The sequence below is a fragment of the Nymphaea colorata genome, chromosome 14 (assembly GCF_008831285.2).
Source record: "Nymphaea colorata isolate Beijing-Zhang1983 chromosome 14, ASM883128v2, whole genome shotgun sequence".
Classification (NCBI taxonomy): Eukaryota; Viridiplantae; Streptophyta; class Magnoliopsida; order Nymphaeales; family Nymphaeaceae; genus Nymphaea; species Nymphaea colorata.
In genome coordinates this window covers 2,148,986-2,161,281 of record NC_045151.1, presented here as the reverse complement: position 1 = coordinate 2,161,281, position 12,296 = coordinate 2,148,986, and the positions used below count along the sequence as shown (strand labels likewise).

General features: G+C 39.7%; 1 protein-coding gene across 1 annotated transcript; it reads left to right on the top strand.

The window, feature by feature from the left end:
* Positions 1–3,250: 3,250 nt before the first annotated feature.
* LOC116267540 (pentatricopeptide repeat-containing protein At2g35130) lies at positions 3,251–12,266 on the top strand. Its single transcript, XM_031649317.2, has 8 exons — positions 3,251–3,489; positions 4,370–4,566; positions 5,868–6,103; positions 7,936–8,185; positions 8,354–8,499; positions 8,596–8,801; positions 8,890–9,014; positions 11,553–12,266. Coding segments are annotated over exons 1-8 (1,749 nt in total). The 5' UTR covers positions 3,251–3,487; the 3' UTR covers positions 12,140–12,266.
* Positions 12,267–12,296: the final 30 nt, after the last annotated feature.

Sequence of the window (12,296 nt, the reverse complement as noted above, 5' to 3'; positions counted from 1 at the left end):
GAAATAGGTTCGGGTGAGACTAGGTTGGTGGGTTCGGTCAAGGTCTAAGAGGGGGGCTAGGTCTAGGTCAAGTTGACCTTAGGTGGGCTAGGTCAAGTGGGTCTAGCGGGGTTAGGTTCATGCGAGGAAGATGGTTAGTGCATGGAGGTCAAGCAATTAAGGAAGGTTGCAAGTGGGTAAGGCGTGTGATGGATAAGGAAAGGTGGATGCACGTGATTGATTGATGGAAGATATGGTAAGAAGTGGCAAGAAGGGTTTCCTATGTTGGCACTAATGGATTGGCTAGAATATAGGAAGGGATTGGAGAAGGAAAGGCGGGTAGACTTGCCTTTTTGGATTGTGGATGAGGTGGCAAGGGAGGAGGTGGCGTGCTCGCTCATTTCCAAGATTGCCTCCGGGTGGGATTGCCTTTGTGACTTGGCTAATCCTTCCACCCGATTCTTCCTAGATTGTCGCTAGGATGTTGCCTAATTCAGCTCCATCTACTTGGACACCCACGCGTCCAGAATCAATATTGGTTTTCTTCCTTTTTTAGCTCGTCCTTGGATGCTTGACATGTGTAAGGCTCAAATGAAGGGCGTGAGGAATTGGCTAAGGCAAGCTTGATGCCTTCCAAAATTAGCGACAGAAAAGATGGAGCATGAGTGACGGCTGCTAAGGTTTGCTTCTTTCTCCTGTGCGCCCTCAATACCAAATTACCACAAGGGCAAATAAATTAAGGCCTTTAACAAAGTAATATCCAATATATGCAAGGGCAATTTTGGAAACTTCACCAGATCGCCGAAAATCCCAATTCATCGCCGAAAATCCCAATCAATTGGCCCTAGTTCTCCCAAGTTGGTCTGCAGATGGTCCTGTTTCCATCAACATTTCACCAGACAAATGACATCTGATCAATGTGATTTTTGGATATCTTGTAGCTGGGATCGAGACAAATCCAACGGTACCAAGAACTCCTTCAAACTCCTGATGGATCGCTGGAAAATGGCCGTTGATCATATCAGTATGCTGCTGGCCGCGGCTGAACGATGGCGGCGACATAGATCTGTTTCGCCGCAGATTTCGATGCCCAAATGAACTCTGCTCTTAATGAAATTTGAACAGATGCTAGCTCACTTCAAAACGATTCTAACGGCGTATTGTATGCATTAAAACTCAAAGGGAATCGTCAGATCCATATCAAAGAACATCAACCTGATTCTGAAAACAACAGAATCGCAGTCACGGAATGTGTTCTGTTCCTGCTCTGATTTGACCGACCAAACGAACTCCGATCGCCAAATTTGGACAGAATAAGTCTCTGATAATTATAAATGCATTGGCGTATGATCTGCCTTCAGATTGCTAGGGAATCAACAGAATCGACTGTTTGATCAGGTCGGACTGTTGACTCTTTTGCAGACTGATGTAACTTCCAAAAATCAGCAAATTCTCAACAGAATTTTATCTGTTGAGTCCACTTAATCCTCCGTGTGGCGAACTCCTTGGCACACAAGATGTCTACTCCTACGAAGACCAAAAACTGTTGCTAACACACGACTAACACTTCCACTCAACTACGAATGCTGGATCAAACACTATTAAATCTGCTGCTGCTCAACACTGCCACGATAGCTGCCACTATCTGCTTCGTGCGCGTTTAAGGAAGACAGAACTAGTCCGCCTGTCACCGCGCCTGCCTGGCGCCTCGGTGGCTAACTCTCGCTCTCAGCCGGGCCCAAAAGTGGGGCCTAAACTGTCGCGTCCGCCTGACGCCTCAACAGCGCACCTCGAGCTCAAGCACCTTAGTGTTGTGCGGTGTGCACAACCACAGTCTAGACTGTTTTTCAGGCAGTCAAAAACTGACACACAGAAATTCCAAATGGTGGAATTTTGCCTTCAAAATTGGTCAGCAATCTGACTACCCACAAAATTTCAGTACATTTTGAGCACGGGAAGCCTTTGGACCATTGCAATCTTCCTGGCAGACTATCACCCGAACAAGTTCTGTCCGCTCAGGCTATCAGTCCAGTGTAGGGCCAAAATATCCAAGATTTCGGAAGAATCTTGTATGGTTCCCTATAAGACTTTTAAAGCACATATAATTATGAAGCTCTACACCAAATTTCAGCCAAATCCAAGGTCGTTTGACCCCTGATATCGCCCGTGCACTCCTGCTGGCTGTGATAGTCCAGAAACTGAAAACTGCTCCAAAACAAAAATCTGCAACTCCTATTGACACTGAATTACCAAAATCTGAAAACTGTCCCACACTTCACGGCTGTACTCCGATCTCACTCTGATACCAATTGTTAGTCAGTCGGTCCAAGGTGGCTGCACCACAAAAATCTGACTAACTACAAACTGAAAACTGCAACAACTATAAACAGAAAACTTCCGGCTACGCCCCAAGTTGGCTCTGATACCAAATTGATAGGACCTCGCTGCTGAGGTGCTATCGCTACCCAAGATCACACTGAGCAGGATGAATTGGTCTCAGCTTTGTGATCTGCCACAGCTTTTCCTTCTATCGTAGAATTAGGGGAGGCAGATGTTCCTTCGACCGATTTGGGGAGAAAAAGAAAAGAGTATTGAGGACGGGAGGAGGATTGATGCCGTCGGATCGAAGAAAGACACCAGCCATCGCTGGTCAATGGTGAGAAGAAATCAGTCCGGCCGCCGCCGGGAAGACGAGTAGACTTGGTTGAGAGGAAGATGGGATGAAAGAGAAAGTGACGCCCAAAGTGAAAATCAATTCATTCTTCATTCAAGCCTAATCCCAAAAAGCCCTAATTACAAAGCTTATATACTCGGTTCACTTAGCTCCTAACCTGAGACGGTACAAAGAACTTAAAGTAAAACGATTCTAACACGTCTCAAACCGAAACAGTACAAAAGAATAAATAAACATAGGCAAAATGGGCACCTGTATTGGATCTAGTTGCGCCCGCTCTTTCTACGAATCCTGACCCTCTGGGTCGTTTCTTGGGCTTGCGCCCATCCTTGGCCGCACGTAATTCTGCTGCTCTCGGCAATCCCTGCTAAGGTTAACCTCACATGAGAGGGTGTAGGCCGGTCAGGTGTAATCGGCGTACCCAACTACACCGTTCTGCTCTATCACTCTCGGCCATGCCTTCTCGACAGTGCCAAAATTAGGCACGTTGCGTATGGTACTTTGGAAACCATGTTTTTTTTCTCTTCTAAAAGTTGTCCGCGTTTGATTTGGGAGTCAGCGAAGAGGCGGTTAACTTTCATGTAGATTTGCTTCCCGTCACAATTAAACAAGGGCGCTTGATGGTCGGAACTCAAGAAAAAGATCTCCACAGTATCCTCAATCCACTGCTCTCTGGCCGTCCCCACCACCGTTCTGTGTGTGAAGGAGAGAGAGGGAGAGGGATTGATTCAAGCGGAAGCCTCGCTGCCACCTCGGACGACCTCCATTCTGTTCGTCCCTGAGAAGTTGCCGTCGTCGTCTGCTTGAGCCTTGTGTCCTTTCGCTTAGCTCCCCATGTGAGTCTCCTTTACAGAAACTCAACGCGTTTGCTGCAACAAAAATCTTCTCCTCTCACTGCTTCTGCTATTGCCTTCCTCCTCCTCCTCCCCGTCTTTTCGTCGTCGTCGTCGTCTTGTTCTTCTTCTTGTATTTTATTCGAGGACGATATGTTCCGAACGACATGCGTGTTAGTAACATTGCTTCAATTGGTGAAAAGTTATTAGGAGTAACTATGCGCTTCCTCAGACTCGACGCTGATGGGAATATTGGATGTAGAAAATCAAAAGTAGTCAGAAGGTTAGATATGTGTTGGAAATGTAGACGAATACTGGAGAAGTGGTGACGCTCATATTTGTTTGATTGAAATTTCGCAGACTACTTTGTAGTTATTTGAATACGTCGTCATATTGGCTGCCTTTCATGCTTCTTAAAATGTTGTGCTTCACAAGTTGTTTTCGACCCACTTCCTACTTTGGTGACTATGCTCGGCACTTGGCAGTTGGTTTTCATTTATTATTTGCTTCACCGGTTTGCTTCCTGCTTTGGCGAACGCATACATGGCACTCTTGGAAATTCTGAAAGTGCAGCACAAATGAATGTTTACGGTAAAAGGATCGTTCTGTGTGCCTTTTCTGGACGTGCCTCTGTTTCAGGTTTCTCCTTTTGTCCTACAATACAACTCCTCTTGCTGCAAATTCTTTAATTGAAGTCGGTCACTTAAGTTTGGAATAACGGCACCAATGATCTGTGACGAATTCAGTGATATCACTGTCCTATTCATCATGGAATTTCGTAGAAGTCCATCTTGGAGTTACAGAAGATCCACTTTTTTTTTGCATTTATCGAGGAATAGCAGTACCTAAAATATTTTAAGGTCTAACTTTTGTTACTGTTCAGGATATTGGTTGAGCTTGCAGGACATGCTGTTTTCCTGTGGTCTAAAGGCAGCACGACAGTTTATGCTTCAAATAGATCTAAAGGGAGAAACAGAAATCATCAAGCGAGCACAGAGAGAACCAAATATGAGAGTTTGTTGTTCAAGAAACATGGCACTTGGAGAAGTATTAATCCAAAAGAGCTGTCGAGGAAAAAGGGTAATTCAATTATTTATTTGTTTCAATGGTTTAAACTAAGATGCTCCAAATGTGGAGAAACTAACTTGATTGTAGTCCTTGGAATTGATGCCTCTTCCCATCAGTTTTGGGCCATTGTTTTTCCGTTAGTTCTCCTTATCATCCTTTGTATGCAGCAGCTACTTGAACCGATACTGTTACATTTATGTTGTTTAAACCTCTTCATCATTTTCATGAAGAGGGAGCAATTAATCACAAAAGCGCACCTTAGGTAGTACATAAACATTAGAGCTATTTCTTCCAGTTACCTGCTTAGTAAATCCTCTCTGAATTTCTTTCTACATGGTTGATACTGCTCCAAGAAAGAAAAAAGGCATTTAATATTGTGAGTACTTCCACTCAGTTTGTTTTCGCTTTCCAATGCATACATCATTTTTAATTGAAGGTTGCTGCTGCTGCTGCTGGCTGTGAGCCTGCTCTGAGATTATTATTGACCATTTCTTTGATATTAAATTCTGATCATAATTTCAATGAGATGGGTACTGACTGAGCATCTGAACATGTCTTTCAGACTTACATTATGCAGTAACAATATCCACTATCCAATCTGATAATAAAGCAAATTAGGCAGGGTAAAAGAAGCTTGCATTTAGTAGAATCTTAAGAATGTTTATATTGTCCAAAACATAGGTGACCTATTATATAAATAGTTCACCACTAGATATCATGCGTTTTAATTGAGTCGAACACTACTTTGGAACATTTTGACCAAAACACACTAAAGGTCTTGGAGAGTTCTGGAGGTGGTTTTGTGTGCAAGGGAGAGATTTCTTGTCTTTTCCACCTAGAAGACTATCCCCACACTCTTGTCAAATTTTACTTCTTATTAGGAGATAATAAAATGATAGAAATATAGTATTAGCTTAGAAGGAGTATACCAACAAAAAAGAAAAAAAAAAGGATAAAGTGCCTGAACTCTGAAGCCTGAAATGCGAACGCAGGCTCCTGTGTTTAGTAGAAAAGTTCTGACAATGAGACGAATTGAACCATTACAAATGAACAAAAAAGGTTGTCTTTCCTTGAAAACTTCATGAATGCCTCAAAAAGGATTTTGGAAAAATGAAACTTTTGTTCAGTATAAATATTTTGGCTCATGTGATGACAATGGTATGAACGATGAATGACATTATTGCATATTCAAATAAAAAGTCACATCATGCACAGTAATTCTTTTCTTTAAGGTTCACTTAAACAAGAAATGATGAACCAATTTTGCTGATTCCAGGTGTAGCTAATGCCTGAGAACTTTTAATTTAAAATAGGTGGATCTTTGAGAGGGAGAGGATGGAAATATGGGTCCGGATTTGTTGATGGAGTCTTCCCTATTCTCAGTCAATCTGCTCAGGAACTCCTGAAATTTATTGTTCAAAATGGCATTGATGATGGTGACATTTTTGGTTTTCTTGATGGCCTTGTTCCATCACATGATACCTGGGATGACCTTATCAATGTTGCTGTTCAACTTCGTCTCAGTAAACAGTGGGATGCTCTTATTCTTGTAAGGGAAAGATTCTGCTTTCATTTTCTTGTAATTGATCTTACCATGTCGGATGCTCTTATACTTGTAAGAGACATTCTGAAAGATTCTGCATTCATTTTCTTGTAATTGATCTTACCATCCTTAGTTTTTTGTTTACATTAATTTACCCGTTATCAACCATTAGATTGCTTGCCAACATTGCTTTCGATATGAGCTATAAATTCTATGTGCTACTACTGCTTCATATGGTTTCAACTTTCACTAAAGTATTCTTCAAATCGGTGTGTTTCCTCAAGATTTTGGTTTATCCTAGTCTTCAGGGTTGATGCAGCCTTTGTAGGCAAGTTAGTGTTCTGTCAAAAGTGAGAGATCCTACAATTTTGAAGTTGTTGTGCAATTCAGCATTAACAATCATCTTTTGGATAGTATGTTACTTTCAAGTTCGAATAGTTTACAAGCTGAGGCATCCTAACAGACCGAGAGATTAAAAGATAAAAGCACTAGTGCTATTCATTGCAATTATATACTTTGGTACATATCATATATGTGGGGAAGATGGCATGACACACGACCAACGTGGGTTCTAGGGGTCTTTGATTACTTCTATCGGATATAAATTTGCCCTAATACAGTAAGCTCGAAGACACTGAATCTATTGGGTAGTACATTAATGAAGCACTACTTACATGCTTTTTGAACCCCCTTGAGGCTATGTCACACACACTCTTAGGAGTTCCATGGAAAACACCTATGTAAAAAATCCCCTGGAGAGTTCAACATTTTTCTATAATGAATTAGGCTTTTGCTTAAAATCTACAAAGACTCATCTACATAAAATTGAGAGCACTACAAAGCAGTGTTCTATTATGTGGGGAAGATGGCATGACAGACCAGCAATTTGGGTTCTAGGGGTTTCCATTACTTCTATCAGATATAATTTGCCCCTCCACAGAAAGCTCGAAGACACTGAATCTATTGGGTAGTACATTAATAAAGCACTACTTACATGCTTTTGAACCCCCTTGAGGCTATGTCAGACACACTCTTAGGAGTTCTATATAAAAAGGCCCCTGGAGAATTCAACATTTTTCTATAATGAATTAGGCTTTTGCTTAAAATCTACAAACACTGATCTACATAAAATTTAGAGCACTACAAAGCAGTGTTCTGTACTGTACTTCTTTCCTAAACATGCAAAAACATGAAACTTGTAACTTGTTTGCCTGAATCTTTGTGGGTATGTATGCAGCTGTCATTAATTGCTGGATGCTCTGTTTTACGCAGTTCATGGTTTGTTTGTTTGTTTGTGATATTCTGTAGCGTACGTAGTTTTTGTTTTTGCATTATGGAAAGTTAAGAAATTATTTAAAAGATCTCCATACATTCTGGATAAGGGATATTTTGTGGTGGGGGTTGGGTTGGGGGACAGGGTCACATCACATCCACATCCACATCCACATTTTATTCGCTTTATATAGGTGCAATGAAGTATCTGACTGCGCCGAGGTTAGGTGCATCTTCTGTTTGATATATTCATAATCAAGCTTTACATTAGTATCTTTAACAAGGTTCCTGTAGCAGTTCCTGATTTAGGAGAACAAGAACAACAGCCACTTCTTTCCTGCATGGAAAAGATAAGTTGAGGCAAATCTATTGGCAAGACAATTAAACATCATTCTTGAATTGCCATTTCCTTTTATCCGCTCTTAGTGACCTAGATAAATGCACAGTTTTAGTGTGATTACAACAGGTAAAACATGGATGTCGTTTTCTGTAATCAGTTTTGTAATACACCTCCCTTTAACTTCATCAGTCTGGAACTCTAAATCTGTAATCTGAACACTATTTAGGTATGTGAGTGGATACTGAACAGCAGCTGCTTCCGGCCTGATGTCATCTGCTATAATTTGCTAATAGATGCTTATGGCCAGAATTCACAACATATGAAAGCAGAACTCATATACCTAAAACTATTGGAGAACAATGTTGTTGCTACAGATGATACATATGCTCTTCTGATACGTTCATACTGTGCATCTGGGCTACTTGAGAAAGCTGAAGCTATCTTTACTACAATGAGAAGAAAGAGATCTCCTTCAAGTGAGTTATTTCTGAGATCTTCCAAAATCTGTCGAGCTCAAGTAATGCCTTATTCTAAATCTTTTGAAATTTGACAGTTTGTTGGATTATGCATATTAGATTTTCTGTATTTTCTAATTCTTTTCAAGACCCAATTAAGAGTTGCTGAGAAAGGGACGTGGGTTGCAGGTGCCATTGTGTACAATGCTTATATTGATGGGTTGATGAAACAGAAAGAATTGCATAAAGCAGAAGAGGTTTTCCAGAAGATGAAGAAAGATCACTGCCAACCATCTGACGAGACGTACACAATGATAATCAATCTGTATGGGAGGGTAGATCGTTTTTATCTGCACCCTCGTTGATTTTAGGTCAAATCTGTTGAATTTTGTTTAATGTGGCTAACCATATTTCCTTGTCCCTACTTGAAGTTCAAGCAGCCTCAGATGGCCCTTAAAATTTTCCAAGAAATGGGATCAGAGAAGTGCAAGCCTAATATCTGCACTTACACAGCACTAATAAATGCATATGCAAGGGAAGGGCTTTTTCAGAAAGCTGAGGAAGTATTTGAAATTTTGCAAGATGCTGGACATGAGCCTGATGTGTATGCTTACAATGCCTTGATGGAATCTTACAGGTTACATATAGATTTCTTACTAAGCAGAAGATGACATGAGGGGAACATCTAATTTTGCCACACTTTCTGATTTTTTCCAACACAACAGTCGTGCAGGTTTTGCACAAGCATGTGCCGAAATATTTTCTCTCATGCAACTGGAGGGTTGTGAACCAGATCAAGCTTCATACAACATAATGGTTGATGCATTTGGAAGAGCTGGTCTTTATGACAGTAAGAGTTATTAGTTCTATTATTAATAGGCCCATAACTTACAATCATGCTTTGGAATGATAAAACTGTTAATTAGATTTAGCTGGTTCCTGTGTGCTTTTATTTCTTATCGGCTGTTAACTTTTGAATTTATGAAACAATTCCATATCACTGTAATATTCTTCTATTTTTCTGATATTTGCTTGACAATTCAAAAGAATAAACTTTTATTTTTCAAGAAAAATATGATATAAGCCTATAAGGATTAGTTTACATGGTGGGAATTCGTAAAAGAATCAAACGCAATTGCAATTTGCGAACTCAAGGATGAGAAAATCAAGTTGGTTTCAGTGTTAACACTCAGTTCCTAGGGTGAAGCTTTTTGGCAATTACATGGACATCTATTTTCTTGTTGCTAGCTCCTCCTGATGCATGAGTGATTCAAAGGATTACTCAATGGAAATATTAATACACAAACAAGAAATATAAACATATCAAAGCATGACATGTATCTTAACTACATCAACTGTACAACCTCTGTTCTTGCTTAGCTTTACCTTCCAAAGGGTTAACTAAACCCTTCCAAAATGCCCAACTAACAAAAGATCTATTCCTTGGAGGCTAAGATGCTTAGTTTCCCATGTTGAGGCTAGTCCTTTGTGTTTTGCAAGCTTCTTTCTCAAAACCTTTGTGCTTTTTGGTGATTTTTTCTTTCATTTGAGTTTGAATGCTCAATAAGTAGTGGCTTCAACATTAGGTTGTATATGCAATGAACATAAGGTCATTGGAAATTTCACATTCAAAAAGGATGTAGAAATCATGGTCTTTTCCCATATTCGTCTGTGACTAATTGACAAATTTATCGCCTGCCTTCTTTGCTATGTTGTCACTGCCTTTTACTTAAGTATTCCAAATTAGCCCTTGAGGTTAAAATTTTCAACAACAATTGTTTTCCTTCCCTGCCTTAATTGCTATTTTATCACTACTTTTTACTTAAGTATTCCAAAATAGGCTTTGAGATTAATTTTTTTTACTAAAACTGTTCTCCTTCCAATTGAAAAACATATTCTTTAAAAGCAAAGAAAGGAATGAAATAATAAATAGCATACTAGTGGTTTTCAAATGCCTAGCCCATTTTTTTCAAGTATGACTACAGTTAGCTGTTAATCATGATTAAATAACAAATATGAGTTTGTCTTAAAGTACAAATATTAGGGACAAATTCATCAGTAACATAAGGAAGGGATGCATTTGTAAAAAATTGAACAAGTGATTCTAAAACTATTCATTTGAGACCATTCATAGTTGCTCCGGTAAACATATTCACCTTTTGTTGGTACTCCTTATTCTCTAGTTCTTTCTCTAGTAACATTCAGTTGAAGAGTCCAATTTACTATTTTTCATTAAATAACTGATGAGAAATTTAATTATGTAAAGATGAATATCGTAAAAGCCCTATGAAAAATTTCACTATTCTAAACCATCATTGTCATTAATTTTCATGTCTTCATAGAACCTAAAATATATGTCAGTAGGACTTTGTTTTAGCCAAACTCATGCTCTAAGTTGAACCATGTGCATGGAAGAAAGCATATTGAAAGCAACAATGGTCAAGGTGAAAGACTCAAGTTGAAACATAACTATGGCCAAGCTGTGAAAAAATGAATTTGTGTTCAAAGCTCATACAACCAAAGATAACTGAGTGAATTGAAGGGTCCCCTATAGGCTTGTTGAATAGGAAAAAAATGCTCAAACATACGTAAGATACAAATATCAATTTTTGGACAAGGTGAACTGGTCATCAATCATATGAATGTGGTAAAATTGTTGCTGATCTATAAAATTTCTAATGCTCCAAATGAAAGGATGAAACAAAAGCTTGTAAGATCTTATAGGAATAGATGTTAGACTCAAAACGGCTTGCAGCTTGGGCTGCACATAGGTTGGGTTGGTTTCAGGAGCACCACTCCATGGTTGTGAGAGTGGGTAGAAGAACATTAAATTCCTTGCTTTGTCATTGCAGAATTGAAATTGGCATCTTAATTAGTGCCGAGGCTGAATAAAATTGGGGATTTGTCACTGGCCTGAGGAGGCAGCTCGCCCTTGAATCTCTGTTCTCCTCACGCATGTGCAAACACGTTTTTTAACTTCCATGTTTTAGCTACACATTCTCCAACAGGAAAGGAGCAGGCCTCCAGAGTCCAGACTTTGTTTTTCTCATGTACTTGAAGGAAATGTGGAGATTCTATATCTGCATTTTCTCGTGGTATAGCAATTTAGTTTCTATTGCATCATCATGAAATGCTTTGTATGTAATGCATCTACATGAAAAACCCAGTGCCAACCTTAAATATTAGCAATTTTGTTCTCCCATTTTTTTACGATATATAATATATATGTTCCTATGGTGGTTCAGCATGATCCAAACATCAAGTGTTGCGACAATTGTCTAGAAGACTGGTTAATTTATTTTCTGAACTTTCATATTGATTTGAAAAAACAAAAGCCCTGAGGGGTGTGTAAGGATCTCACTTGTGTGCTAATATCTCCTAACTGCAGATGCAAGAGCAGTTTTCGATGAGTTAAAGCTCAGAGGATTCAAGCCCACCATGAAATCACATATGTTACTGTTGTCTGCATACTCAAGAGCAGGAAACGTTACAAAATGCGAGGAAATTGTTACTCAGATGGTTAAATCAGGGATCCAACCAGACACCTTTGTTGTAAACAGCCTAATTAACATGTATGGTCGGGCGGGTTACTTCGAGAAAATGGAAAGGGCTTTGGATACTGTGGAAAATGGTGCATACCCAGCAGATATAAGCACCTATAATATCCTGATAAATCTATACGCTCGAGCGGGCTTCTGCGAGAAAGTTGAACAAGTTTTTGCTTCTCTTAGTGGGAAGAATTTGAAACCTGACGTTGTGACATGGACATCCAGGCTTGGGGCATATGCTAGAAAGAAACAGTATAAGAAATGCATAGAAATTTTTGAAGAAATGGTTGATAATGGTTGTTATCCAGATGGTGGCACTGCTAAAGTGCTCATCTCAGCATGCACAAACCAGGAACAGACTGAGCAAGTGATGGCTGTGATAAGGACAATGCATAAGGAGATGCCGACCCTGTTTCCCGTAACCTGATGTTTTCCATGAATGAAGTTCATGATTGTATTTAACGCAACTCCACACGTCGCACATGTAATTGGCGCTCAGAATGATTGCATGCTGAAATTAGCAATGAAGAGCTTCCATGGATTACATCTGCTTATGATTTGATGTTTATACCTCTGCTTTTTCG

What these genes read in the sequence shown, in the direction of transcription:
- LOC116267540 (XM_031649317.2), top strand. An exon ending in AGAGCTGTCGAGGAAAAAGG is followed by an intron (nt 4,567 to 5,867) that starts GTAATTCAATTA and finishes AATTTAAAATAG; the next exon opens with GTGGATCTTTGAGAGGGAGA. An exon ending in GCCTTGATGGAATCTTACAG is followed by an intron (nt 8,802 to 8,889) that starts GTTACATATAGA and finishes CCAACACAACAG; the next exon opens with TCGTGCAGGTTTTGCACAAG.